Here is a 13,305-nt window from a genome sequence, read left to right as displayed (position 1 = left end):
AGAGAGGACAGGAAGTAGGAACAGAGAGGACAGGAAGTAGAAACAGACAAACACAGAATGACAGGTTCAGGTGAACTTTCTATAGGAGGAAAGACAAAAAACATGTTAAGATAAAAATAAATACAAACACGAAGAGTAGAGCAGGTAAAGACAGAAGCAGGACATGTGGTCAGTTTGTCCTCCAGCAGTCTAAGCCTATAGCAGCAGGGACAGCTCAGGAACCCCAAGCCGACCCTAACTATAGGATTTATCAAGAAGGAAAGTCTTCAAACTGGACAATGTGTCAGCCTCATGGACAGAAACTGGAAGTTGGTTCCACAAGAGAGGAGCCTGAGAACTGAAAGATCTTCCTCCCATTCTGCTGCTGGAAACTCTAGGAACCACAAGTAAACCTGCAGTCTGAGAGTGAAGTGCTCTGTTAGTAAAATATGGAACAATAAGATCTGTAATATAAGATGGAGCTAGGTTGTTGAGAGCTTTGTAGGTTAGAAGTAAGATTCTAGTTATATCAATGGAGAGAAGCTAAAAGTGGAGAGAGGATCTCTCTTAACTCCATTATTATCACTCTGTTATCACTCCTGAGTGTGGTTCAGGATTTATACATGCACTTAATACAGTCGTTTCTGTTTTATAAGATCAGTTAGCTGTGGCGGCCATCTTGAACTGGGTTATTGAGCTTAAGTATGTCCAGTGGTTTTTAGCTGAACATTTTATTTGTTACAGGCAAACGAACGGACACACGCAAAAACATTTTCACCTTCTGTGGCGGGTGATAACCATCCCTGTGGAGCAGCACCACCATCTTCCCACTGCTTCAACCCAGACTGCACCAGCAGAAACAGACTGGTAGAAATTTCTGTGACATCATCACTGAGCTGCTGTGGTTACCGAGGCGATGCCCATTTATGAAGCATGTGAACATTTAAGGAAGAAAAGGCTCAGCTTGTGTTTGTTCTTGACATCTTCCTTTAGTCCACCGTGCCCTGCAGTGACACGAGCTGCAGCTGCTCGTGCGCCGCCTGCAAACATCTCCCCACGCATGCTGCAGTGCTGCAGTGCTCTGCAGTGATTACGCCTCACCCTGCAGCGCTGTCAGGGAAAAACCAGCATCAGGACACAGGAAGTTGTGTAAATAACAGGAGCCTGACACACGGATAAGGAAAAGGGAGAAGAGGCTCTTTGGTGAGACCCAGCTGCAGCTCTGGTCTGATTTTATCAGATGTGGGAGGAAAGACTCACCAGAAGAGAAGTTTCTACACATGGGACCCATTTTTCACTGAAACTGCCTGAAAATGAAGCTGCAGGAGAGACGAGCACAGGTGCTGCAGAGGGAGACGAGTGAGGAAGAGCAGGAGGAAGTGAAGGGAGAGAGGAGGAGGAGGCTGGAGTGAGATGAGATGTAGGAGGAGACTGCTGCAGAAGAAAAAAGGAGTCGGAGAGGAATTCTCAAACAGCTGTCGGGCAGCCGTCCCGGTTGTCTGCAGTTCAGTTCCCGAGGCAGAGCAGGAGGACAGGAGGGTGTCAGCAAGCCCCAGGAGCCGAGGACACATCTTCATCCAGGACCTGACCTGGGGACGGGTCCAGATCTCCCAATCTGAGCAGCCCAGGTGAGTGAGGAGGACGTTTGATTTCTGCTGCTGCAAGCGTGTGTGTGTGTGTGTGTGTGAGGAAGGTGTGGAAACGTGCGTGACCTTCTCCTGTTTTCAGAGAGCGATGCTTTGCAGCCCGGCTGCTGCAGGCTCGTTCCTCTCAGCTGCCTTCTCTCTACAACAGCGGCTTCTTGTGATGTCGACAAGAATCAAAACATTTGTTGACATTCACGTTTCGTTTGATTCACAGTTGTGCCAAAGATAACTGTTGTGAGCAACTCCACCCTGCAGGGTCCTCAGACGTCAGGCTGTAATTAAGGTTTTTCTCATGCAGCAAACTGTGTTGGGTAAAGCTGCCATTACCCTCTGAGGTTTATCTGACGGCCTCGATGAGGGGGTCTCTCTGCTGCAACCAGGTGACCCGAGTCCAGGCCAAGACGTCAAAGGAAGGGTCAGAAAGTTAAAAAACGAGAGAGTGGGAGGAACTGCAGCCCCGATCGCTGACCCAGCAGGACATCTCAGTCCAGACGTTCAGCCGTGGATGTTTGGAGGAGAATCCAGGTCAAACCCTGAGCAGCTGTAAAGCATCATCCAACCGGAGCGTTTACTTAAACCACCGTAAAGCGACACGACCTCTCAGAATAAAGTGACACGGTGACATCGCACGAGACCTCCAGAAATACTGAGACAGACCACGAGCTTCATCCTGACTCCTATTTTTATCTTCTGTGGTGACCTCATTCCTGTCCCTCCACTTACTGACTGATGAGGCCAAGCTTCGGCCTGAAATGGCTCCGGGTCGCCCACTGGTGCTGACCCGGTGACCGGTCCGGAAAGCCGGACAGCTGCCACCGGACCCCTCACCTTCCTGAGAGGACTGATCTGTTCCAGCCAAAGAGATGAGGCAAGTTCAGCTGTAAAATGTGCAGAAATGCACCTGTTGGGACTATTAGGAGCCTGCAGAGGTTCTGGTGGATTTACTGGGTCAGCAGGTCAACCAGAACCAGCTCCACCGAGGCTCCAGAGGTGTGAACAAATCAATAATAGCTGATCTAAAGTTCTTATTAAGCTTGGCCTCCTGGAGGGATCAAAGACTGAAGGGTTCCTCACATTCGGCTCCTTGTTTAAATTCCTCTCGTGTTCTTTGAGCCGAAGTGACGGATCAGCAGGAAGTCTGATGGAAGGTCGGCCTTCAGGCTGTTTCAGCTCTCAGGAGCAGCGAACACAGCAAAGATTCCCGTCCAGAACCTCTGGCACACATCAGTCAGCTGTTTCAGCTCCCTCAGATCAGACCAATAATCAATAACTAGAAGGTTCCTGGAGAAACGTTGACGGGGACAGTCACGCTGCAGCCATTTTAACATTTTGATTTGACAGTACTGTGTGTTGGGTTCGCTCTCAGCTACCATCAAAACAAATTTCAGCTCAACATCTCAAAGAACGACTGAGTTATAATCAGTTTAGAGATTTCTGAGCTAGCTGTGGCAGCCATCTTGAACCAAAATGGCTCCAGAAGTTAATCAGTGTTTTGCTCAGGGACCTCTCCCCTCCAGGTCATGTGACGTCACTGTGTCAGAGGCTGTGAAGAGTTCTGTCAATGTTTTAATGAGAAAAATGGCGTCTTTGTTTGCAAATTACGTTGCCATGGTAACTGGAAACACCAGTAAAAGTAACAGCGCACGTCACGGTGCCGAGCCGGTCGTTTTGATGTAACATCTGTGGGGGACACGTTGAGGCTCGAGTCGCATTAAAGTTGACAGAAGAGCAAGATCCTGTGGATAATAAGAGGCGGCTGCCTTCAGGCATGTTGGAGGCGGCGCTGCTCAGTGATCGGCTGCTATCAGGAGCGGTCCTCACTCCAGTCATCAGCCCACAGGAAGCTGCTCTCGGCTCGGCTTCTTCAGCTTCCTAACCAACCTGAGCTCAAGGATCAGCTAAAGGTCAGGAAGGAAGGAGGACGAGAAGCTAAAGAAAAACTGAAATGCAGGAAAAGCTGGACAATTTTACAGTTTCTGTAAAAGTTTCAATGTTCAAGAAGCTAAAACTCGGTTGTTAAAGCTGAAAGAGGCAAAACACTAGCTAAAAATAAAAGTAGCAAAAGGCTAGCTTAAAGCTAAAAGTAGTTTTAGCTAGCTAAAAGTTGCAAAAGGCTTGCTAAAATGTAAAAGTAACAAAGGGATAACTAAACTTAGCAAAATGATAGCTTAAACCTAAAAGTAGCTAAAGGCTTTCTAGAAGCTAAATGTTAGCATTAGGCTAGCTAAAATTCTAAAGTAGTAAAAGGCTATAGGCAAAAATAACAAAATAGTTAAAACCTAATTGTAGCAAAAGGCTTGGCAGAAGCTATATGTTAGCATAAGGATAGCTAAATGCTAACTAGAAGCTAAATAAAGCAAAAGACCAACTAAAATAAAAAAGTAGCGCACAGCTTGTTACAACCTAAAAGTTAGCAAAAGGCCAGCTAAAACTTAAAAATAGGTCAAGGCTAGCTAGCAGCTAAAATAAGCTAAAGTTTATTTAAAACCTCAAAGTTTGCTAAAAGCTAAAATCAGTGGGCACAGCTAACCAAAACATTAGCTTTGCTAACCCATATTCCGCCAACTAAACAATTTGCTTTGCTAACACAACCACTAAACAGGTAAAGAAATTAGCAGAAGCTAACATTAAACCGCTAAGATTAAATTTCAGGTCTCTCTTGTAAATGAGTCCTCGTGGCTCAATGGGACTAACCTGTTCAAATAAAGGCTGAACGAAATTTAAAAAGACGACTGTCCTTCTGTCACACTCTTTGTCTCCTTCCAGGTGAAGCTGCGTCGACCAATCACGTCTTGTCACGTGTTCACAGAGTCAGCCAATAGCGTGTCTAGGACTCTTCAAGACACGCCCACAACAGACGGGAACAAGCTTGTGAATTTAGTTAGTGGACTTCAAGTTGGCCAAAGCTAATTTAGTGGAGGCTAATTCTGCTCACGGTTTAGACAGAGAAAATGCTAATCTGCGAAACAAAAACTAAGTTCTGGTTTTAGCTCTTAGCTGATTAGCAAAACTGTGCCCACCCGAGGCTAAAATTAGCAAAAGACCAGCCAAAAAAAGTACAAGAAATCACAAACAGAAGTCTTGATGCAGAATTCAAACAGAAGTTTTGAAGGAGTTGAAGAGACTTCAGTGCGTTTCTATGGGGAAAATATTTATGAATTAAATTAAATATTTTAAAATGAAACAAGATTATAAAAAACACAGCTCACAGCTCCTGAATGAGCTGAATGTTTGGAAACAAAAACAGCTAAAATAGCACAAAGTGTGCAGTTAGCTTTTAAAAGCCCACAGAAGAAACAGGACGACGGTGAAGCAGCCGAATCTTCTTCGCCTCGAACAAACTCAGCAGCTAAACTCCTCATGGTCACCGTGTTTCCAACACCTTCAGCAAACAAACACCTTCTCTGTCGCACACGTGCACTCAAAGTCTGCGCCACCCGGCAGAAACGCTCGCAGCAGCCCTCGAACTGTTCACACTTCTCCTGCAGCCTCCACTTTTATCACAGCAGCTAAATTTACCAGCGTGCTGTCACTGGCGACAGATTTATTTTGTTGGCTCTGAGGAGGCGGCCTTCAGGCCGAGCTCCTGCTCCACTGAAGCTGCAGATCCTAAACTGGATCCTGTTTGGACTCAGACCCCGACAGGAGCCGGTCTCTGAGGCCCCATGCTAACGATCCTCAGGAATAAACAGGATCTTCTTCAAGTCGCTCTGATAAGGCGGCGAGTCGCTCGGCTGCAGCAGGAATGCCTCCTGACCCAAACATTTTAGACTTTTATTTTTGGAGAGGACTCTGCTGTCGCTCCTCACATAAATAAATGTGGCTATAAAAGGGCACGCTCTCCTCTCACTGCTGCTCCTCCACACACTCCTGCTGTCGCCTCCCCTCCACCACAAGCACTGGACCAGTCCTCTCCATCTTCTTGCAGAGTTTGTCCTCCACGGCCAACATGGGTCAGAGTTTGAAACAGAACATTTAAATGAAAACAGTCGATCTTAAAAGAAACATATTTCTCCTTCCTGACGTCCAGTGAGCCAGTTACCCTGAGCACGCCACAAGTGAATGTCCACAACAATTAAACTGTGAAAGGTAAACTGTAACTATGAGGTTTAATTAATTCATAGTTTGACCTTGGACTTACGATATTTACTGTATCTCCAGTGGGTTTGGGGCATTCTTAGGAACATGTTGGACGTTTGTTGTTCGTGAGTTGAGTTTTAGGTCAGAAACTCCAGAAACCTCCAGTAGCAGCAGAAAAAAGTTGCAACATTTGTTGCTTTCCTGACAAACAGTCATCCGAGGTGTCTGAATCCGCGCTTGCTGAATTTTACAACAAAGTCGATAAGTTTGGATTTGAATTCTTTGTTGTTTGAAAGTCCAAACTCTCACGAGGTAAAGTTTAAAAAAATGTTGTCCTTTAAAAAAACGTCCACCGACTGATGGACTCCAGTTTCTTTTCATTTCCATCATTTGAACCGTCTCGTTGAAACGCCATCGTTTGTAAGAGAGACCTGTTAAAGGAGGTCAGTGCATTCGTCCAGTCGCTCAACTCTATACGGTGAATATTTAATAAAACTTCACTTTAAAAATGACCAGACTATCCCTTTAATTACTCTTTGTGTCCTCACTTTATCACAGTCTCAGTGAACTCCCTCCCTCCCCCTGTGGTTAATCTCCTTCCATCTCAGTGTGTCGGCGCAGTAGCTGAGTCCACACTGGCCCCTCTGATCCGTCTGAAGCCCCCCCCCCCCCCACCCCCCCAGCATTTCTGCGTTTCTTCTTCCAGCTGTTCCACATTAGCACATCGGAGGCCAGAGGAGGCTCTGGTGAACAGAAGATCCTCCCGCTCTCGTCGTTACGCTCCAAAGATGAGCAGAAGAATTTCTGACTTCTTGGAAGATTCAGACGTTTGTGTCCAGGACGCATCGACGGCCATCTTTCTTTCATCCTTTTGTTTCTTGTCTAAAGATACCAGTGGACGTTTTCATGAAAAATACCAAAGGCCTGAAACGGACTGGGTTACAGCCATTTTTGTGTTGGCTAATGTTGATCAGCTGTGGTTCCCTCCTGGAGTTGTTTCATCCATTTAAGCCCGTCCAGTGATTCGTGGGACCGGGCGATAATAAATATCAGGGAACTGTTTCTTCTTGTTTCAGATAAATGCTGAGTTGGTTTTGTTTTTGTCTCTGATTTCAGAAAACCCGCCCTGCTTAGAAAGCCAGATCCAGACGGCGTCCTGTTGAGCAGCAGCATGTTTCTGAGAACGTAACTCAGTCTCCTCCCCAGGGGTGCTGCACCTTTCAGACCTGACAGAACAGTTTGGACCGTTCCGTCCTGCGTTTCTGACAGAAACAGCCATGCCAGCTAAAGCTCCCATATATCTGAAGCCCATCAACAGTAAGAAGGGCAAAAAATGTCGCCTCAGAGATATTTTGTCCCCTGACATGATCAGTCCGCCGCTTGGGGACTTTCGCCACACCATCCACATCGGCAGGGGCGGGGAGAAAGACGCCTTTGGAGACATGTCCTTTCTTCAGGGGATGTATGAGCTCCTGCCTGGAAAGGGGGACGTTCATCCTCAATACGACATCCAGTCTGAGTTCCTGCAGTCAAACAGCTCAGGGGACACTTCCTTTGCAGAGACGCCCTCACCAGTACTCAAAAACGCCATCTCGCTCCCACCCATAGGAGGCGGCCAGGCTCTCACGCTGCCACTGATCTCCTCCTCCGTTTTGCCTCCAGAACCCCTGGAAGACATCATGGGACCTTCGTCTCCTTCAAAGGGTGACAGCCCGGAGGACGTGGAGATCCTGCAGGTGGACGCTCTGTTGCGCTCCATGAACATCTTCGGCAGCGAGCCGTCGTCCCCCTTCAAAGATATCCCCTCAAAACCAGACGTCCTCTTGGATCTGCTGGAAAACACGGATAAAGCCATCGCCAGAGCCAACAAGTTAAACGGATTTGACCAGCCATCGCCATTTTTCATCAGCAATCACAGCAACAGCATCTGTAAGGCCAACGGAAGCACGAACAAGAGCAGCTTCAGCATCTTTAGCGGTAACGGGGACTTTCAAAGCAAGATCTGCAACGACAACCGGAGTTTCAACGGATACGGTAACTGTAACGGAAACAAAAACTGCTACGGAAACGGACACTTCAGCAATGACATTTTCCTAGGCTTCAAGCAGGAGCTCACCAAGTGCAATAAGGACTGGGTGGACAGGGACAGTGGGGTGGAGGAGTTTGAGCTAGAGCTCTCCAAAGAGAAGAGCACATCGCAGGATTCCCTCACCCAGATCACCGAGTCGCTCCTCTCCCTCGAGCTGGACCTGGGCCCGTCCATCCTGGACGATGTGCTCAACATCATGGATAAAACCGCAGCAAAGAGAAGGCCTTAAGCTGCATTAAAGTGAAGTATTATTATTATTATTATTATTATTATTATTATTATTATATATCTGTCAACAGATCGCCGCACACCCAGTTAGATGACAGCCATTTAGAGGGACTAACTTGTGAATACACGATTAGAAACTCTGCAAGTTCCATATTAGCAATCTTTTTAAAAAACATTTTAGTTCATAAACGATCATCTCTAGTCATGTCCTATGATTAACTTGATCAACTTCCTCCAGGCTTTAAGGTCGGGTCTGTGCAGTGTGCGTTGAGTATCTAAAACAATGAGCCCATACAAAATGACATCATCAGCATACAAAACAACTCCAAAGAAAGAGCAGAAGTACAGGTGTAACAAGATCTGGCGGGAGAAACTTATCACAAGATTTCCCATCAAAATGAAAAAAATTCCTGAACTGTCTTGTTTTAGTTTGGATAAAATATTACTGAATATCTCTGCACCAGTTCAAATTATTTTTGTGGCGCCAATATAAACATGTCAGGCACTAGGACCTAAGCGGCACCCATAACTCAACCTGTGGGTGAATGCAGCTTTCCTCTGCAGCTACGTGCTGAGAGGAAGGGTCTCTGTCCATCATTTATTTCAAACAGAACAAACTTAATGCTGAGTTCATGCAGTGCTTCATCAATTCTGAAGCAGAGGAAATAAAGTTTGTTTTAGTTGAAGGGAATCTTTGAGGTAGATGGAGTCCCTTTGCTCTCCTCACAGTGTTTATTCATCTCTTTCTTCGTTAGAATATTCAACATTTCTTTGTGATAAAAAACAATAAAAGCACACAAAAGAGTTTCACTCTAATGTCCTGATAATTTCTACGATGCAGACTCTCAGACAAAATGCTACATTTCTTGTATCCTGAATATTTTTGTGGTGTTCTCCTTTAATTTGAACATGAAATGTTTTTAAATGTAGAATGTTCTAGTTGTTTTGGGCAAAATGTTTTCATCAGAAACCAGAAAAAAAAGGTTACAAGACAAAAGACGTGAATGAAAGTCTTTCAATTAAAAAATAGCTTTATTTTGACAGATAATATAGAATGATAAAGGTAATTTCACATTTCTGTAGGTATATTTTGTCATAAGAAATGTGAAAAACATGACAAATGCATTTATGTTTTGGAAAAATATTAAAAAGTTTGGGCTTTGATCAGTTTTTCAGTTGAGTTTTGGGCAAAATTAAAAAATGAAATTAAAAAAAGACTTTTCTCATGAACCCAGCATCTTGTCTCATCCCGTCCTGTGGAGCGAGCGTCTCGTTGCACTCCTGATGGAAGCACATCTGTTACTACTTACCTGAAGCACCTGGTTATATATATATTATTTAAATTTAAAGAATTTATTAAAAGTATGGGCTTTAAGTTAGCTTGATGCTAGTAGAACCGTTTCTGAACATAATACGTTTGAACTTATAATATTTAACTGATTGAGCAGTTCCTAAATTTATACTGGACCCTGGATTTTCTTCAGTGACAACAAATATTTCCTGTAATAAACCGTGAGAGCAGATAAATATATTTATCATTGTCCTGAGGACAGAGACAGACGTTTCAATAACAGGTTCCTCTTTTCTGGCTGTTTTTTTTTTTTTTATTGCATTTAGGTATTTTCTACTGCAGTTCACATGATTTAGGTCCCTCAAAATGGCAATGCTATACAACCATGTGACTGTACGAACCTATAACCACGAGGGAAGAGGAACTCTGAAGTGATCGAACTGGTGTTTGGATATAATTGAGAGGAAGACCAGCTAGAAAATCAAAAGCTGCTCGTGCTTTTTTAATAAAACTTCTTTGGACTCGGCTCCTCTTGGTTTTGTTTGCAGCATGTTTCTGAGGTGCATGAGCTTTTCAGCTTCAACTTCATCGCAACCGCTGGTTTGTAATTTTTGTAAATTTGTCACATCATGAGTTTGTGTTCCCACGTTGTCCTCTGGGTTACGTTGCTTTAACGCACCGTGTCAGACTTTATCAGCTTGTTCTGAGTTTGAGTGAAGCACTTCTTTTGTTTCGACCGCTCATCGACTGATTTGCTGTTCAGCAGCAGAACACGTGCATTGCTGTGTTTTGTAAGATATAACACAAATAAAGTCATTTTTCATAAACTTTGTTGGTGTCAGTATGTCAGGACTAATAAATGACTCCAAATATTAAAAGTTATTCCACTCAGTAAACAAACAGAGCTGCAGATGTTGGACATTCCTCACATTCTGCCTCCCTGCCCCTGTGGGAGCATCGCTGGGCCTTCATCTGCCCGCTCAGGCGCCTGCTCCACTTGTTTGCATGTGAACGGGACCGGCAGAGGAGGGGGTGGGAGGTGGGGGGCGCATTCCCTGAATTCCAGCCACAAGTGTCCAGGACCGGACATAAATCAGCTGTTTCGAGTGAGGAGGACGGGTCACCGTCGGCTGGACTGTCGGAGCCTTTAAACACAAAGTGAAGCTGAACTTTATTCAGCGCCGAACAGCTGACGGATCATGTCTTCTTCTTCTTCTGTTTATTTATGGTAATGCTGAATCAGCATTCACACTGGTTTCCTGTTTTTAGTTGCCCCATAGCGTTGTCAGAAATGAAGATGTTGAGGTTCTCCTTAGGAGAGACAAGGAGAAGATCAGGAATGAGATCATCAGAGGTACAGCACAGGTTGAACAACTGGGAGATAAAGTTAGAGAGGACACACTGAGATGGTTTGGACATGTCCAAAGGAGGGACGGTGGTTTGGACACGTCCAGAGGAGGGACAGTGGTTTGGACATGTCCAGAGGAGGGACAGTGGTTTGGACATGTCCAGAGGAGGGACAGTGGTTTGGACATGTCCACAGGAGGGACAGTGGTTTGGACACGTCCAGAGGAGGGACAGTGGTTTGGACATGTCCAGAGGAGGGACAGTGGGTATATTGGTAGAAAGATGTTAGAAATGCAGCTGCCAGGGAAAAGACAGAGGAGATATATGGATGCAGTTAGAGAGGACATGGAGGTAGTTGGAGTGAGGACAGAGGACACAAAGGACAGAGTGAGACAGAGGAGGATGACTTTTTGTGGAGACCCTTGAAGAAGGAACAGCTGAAAGAAGAAAAAGGTTTATTTTAAATGTTCATACATCAAAACATTGAGCTTGACCAGGAAGAGCACCTGCTTTGATTTCTTGGATTTAGCATCTGTTTTACTAGTTTTATCTACAGTTTTCTTAATTGTTCAAGTGAAAAGCATCAAAGCATTTGACTCGTAGACTCGATCGTTTGACTGAGAAGCGGTAAAGGGTGAAGGCCGGTTCCCCAAACACTCACACGGCACTGCATCCTGTCTGAATGCAGACAGCAACATCTCCACTTTGTATGGAATAAATTCATTTGCAGATGACTATCTGGTTTCTGTTGAACATCTCTAAATCTCCTCAGAGACCTCAGAACATCTGTAAACAAGGACAGCTGGCTGAGACGAGGCGTCCGACCACTCCAGATGTCAAAGCAGACGAGACAAGTTCCCCGCAAGTGGATCAAAGTCCCGACAGTTCACCCGACAGTTCAGTGGAAAACCCCAGAGCAGGTTTAAAAAAACTGAAGTATGAAGATGAGTAATGAAAACCCTCCCTGTGAGGATAATTACTGCTTTTACCTGAACAGCTCCATCCAGACCTGATGACAGTCTGGTTGTTGAGCGGAGTGGAGCCCAAACATCTGTAGCTTTAAAACAGAACTTTAGGTTGCCTGTTGTGCAACCGACTGTAAGTATTCCTGACACAAACGGTCAGGAAATACCAGCATTTTGTCAAATCCAAAACAAATAGTTGACACACGTTCATGAGTTTAACCCTCTGAGTGAAGCGCAGATGTGAAACGTCTCGATTGTTTGGACAAGCAGCTGACGTTGGGTCTTCTCGTGGAGGTTGGAGTGAAGTCAGGTTGATCTTTCTGCTGCTTTTCTTGCAAAGCTGACACAACAAATCCGTTCATCTGATTCTCGCTGCTCAGTCAGAGTTGAGTCGCTTGTCTTGTTTCTGGCCTTCATATTCTCTGGAAGCTCAGAGGGGAGGACGGGATAACTCCAAAGATGGAAACCAGAAGTGGTCCCAGTGGACCGGTTCTCATTATAAAGAGGCCAAGGTGGAAGATTGACCTGGAGAAACCTCGACTCCAACGACGGCCTCAGAAATTCCTGTCAACAAGGCAGAGCAGGGCTGCACAATCGGGCCAGTCATCGTGTGACGCCCACAGGTTGGAAACAATGTTCCACTTGTTTTGTTAACAAACCGCAGCTGAGCGCAGCTCACCTCACTCCAACGTCCGTTGAGATAAATTTACCATAAAAACTAATGTTCACCTCGGTGCTTTGGATAAATGTTTTTGCAGAAATTAGAGGAGCAACTGCCAAATGGTTCATGACGGAGAGAGGTGCGTTTCCTTCATGTGCTACATTAAGTACGTTCAGACCACACGGGACCAGTTGAAGTCCTTAAACCGTTTGAGGTTTTACTTTCACGCTGCTGGTTCTGTGGCTGGTTGTGGTCCTCATTAGAAGTTGGTTCTTAGCTCAACGGACTTCTGAGGCCCATGAAGTTCTCATCACATTAACATTAATGTTCTCATCTTGATATCTTGATGCTGCTCAAAAATCCAGGTAGAAAAATCTAAAAAAAAGTTCAATCTGGTCCTCTGGACATTCAAAAAAATAAAACAAAACAAAACAACAACAAAATCTAGAAACGTTTCGTCTCTCATCCGAGAGACTTCCTCAGTCTGAGGAGCTGTATTCAGCTCAGTCTCTTAAATAGCACCGTCTCAGGGTGGATCAACCAGTTTTGCTGCTGACAACCAAAACCAGCTGCTCACATGCTCAAGAAGGACCATCAGCCTAACAATGGATCATTAGCACCTGATGGCTGTTTACTGTTCACAGAGGGCTGAATGATACTAGCAATCACAGCATTGTAAGAGGGGGACAGTTGAACCTGGAGGCTCCGCCCCTGTTTAACGATGGACGGTTTCTTTTCACAAAGATGGCCTCCTTTACTCCTCTCTCAAACCATCGTTCCTCTCTGTCCAGGATGTGAACATCTTCATCCCTGAAAGAGTGACCGCTGGCCTGGAGATGAGTGTAGACCTCAGAGTCCTGGCCTGATGATGTTGATCTTCTGTGCTGGTCCATCCTTTTGGCCAGTGGCTGTTTAGTTTCCCCGATGTAAGACTGATCACCCTCCTGACACTGAACAACATACACAACATTGCTCTGTTTGTGCCGGGGGACTGGATCTTTGGGATGAACCAGTCTTTA

General features: G+C 45.2%; 2 protein-coding genes across 2 annotated transcripts in view; both read left to right on the top strand.

The window, feature by feature from the left end:
- LOC119421085 overlaps nt 1-13,305 on the top strand; it is a gene marked incomplete at its 3' end in the record, with an annotated part of 641,076 nt that overhangs the window by 317,441 nt on the left and 310,330 nt on the right.
- cdc42ep3 (CDC42 effector protein (Rho GTPase binding) 3) lies at nt 1,515-8,531 on the top strand. The gene is made up of 2 exons (XM_037677679.1): nt 1,515-1,607; nt 6,822-8,531. Exon 2 carries the CDS (start codon nt 6,983-6,985, stop codon nt 8,021-8,023), a length of 1,041 nt encoding a protein of 346 aa, XP_037533607.1. The 5' UTR covers nt 1,515-1,607; nt 6,822-6,982; the 3' UTR covers nt 8,024-8,531.

The sequence above is a fragment of the Nematolebias whitei genome, chromosome 1 (genome assembly GCF_014905685.2).
Source record: "Nematolebias whitei isolate Nwh7 chromosome 1, NemWhi1, whole genome shotgun sequence".
Taxonomy (NCBI): domain Eukaryota; kingdom Metazoa; phylum Chordata; class Actinopteri; order Cyprinodontiformes; family Rivulidae; genus Nematolebias; species Nematolebias whitei.
This window is presented reverse-complemented; position numbering and strand designations above follow the sequence as displayed.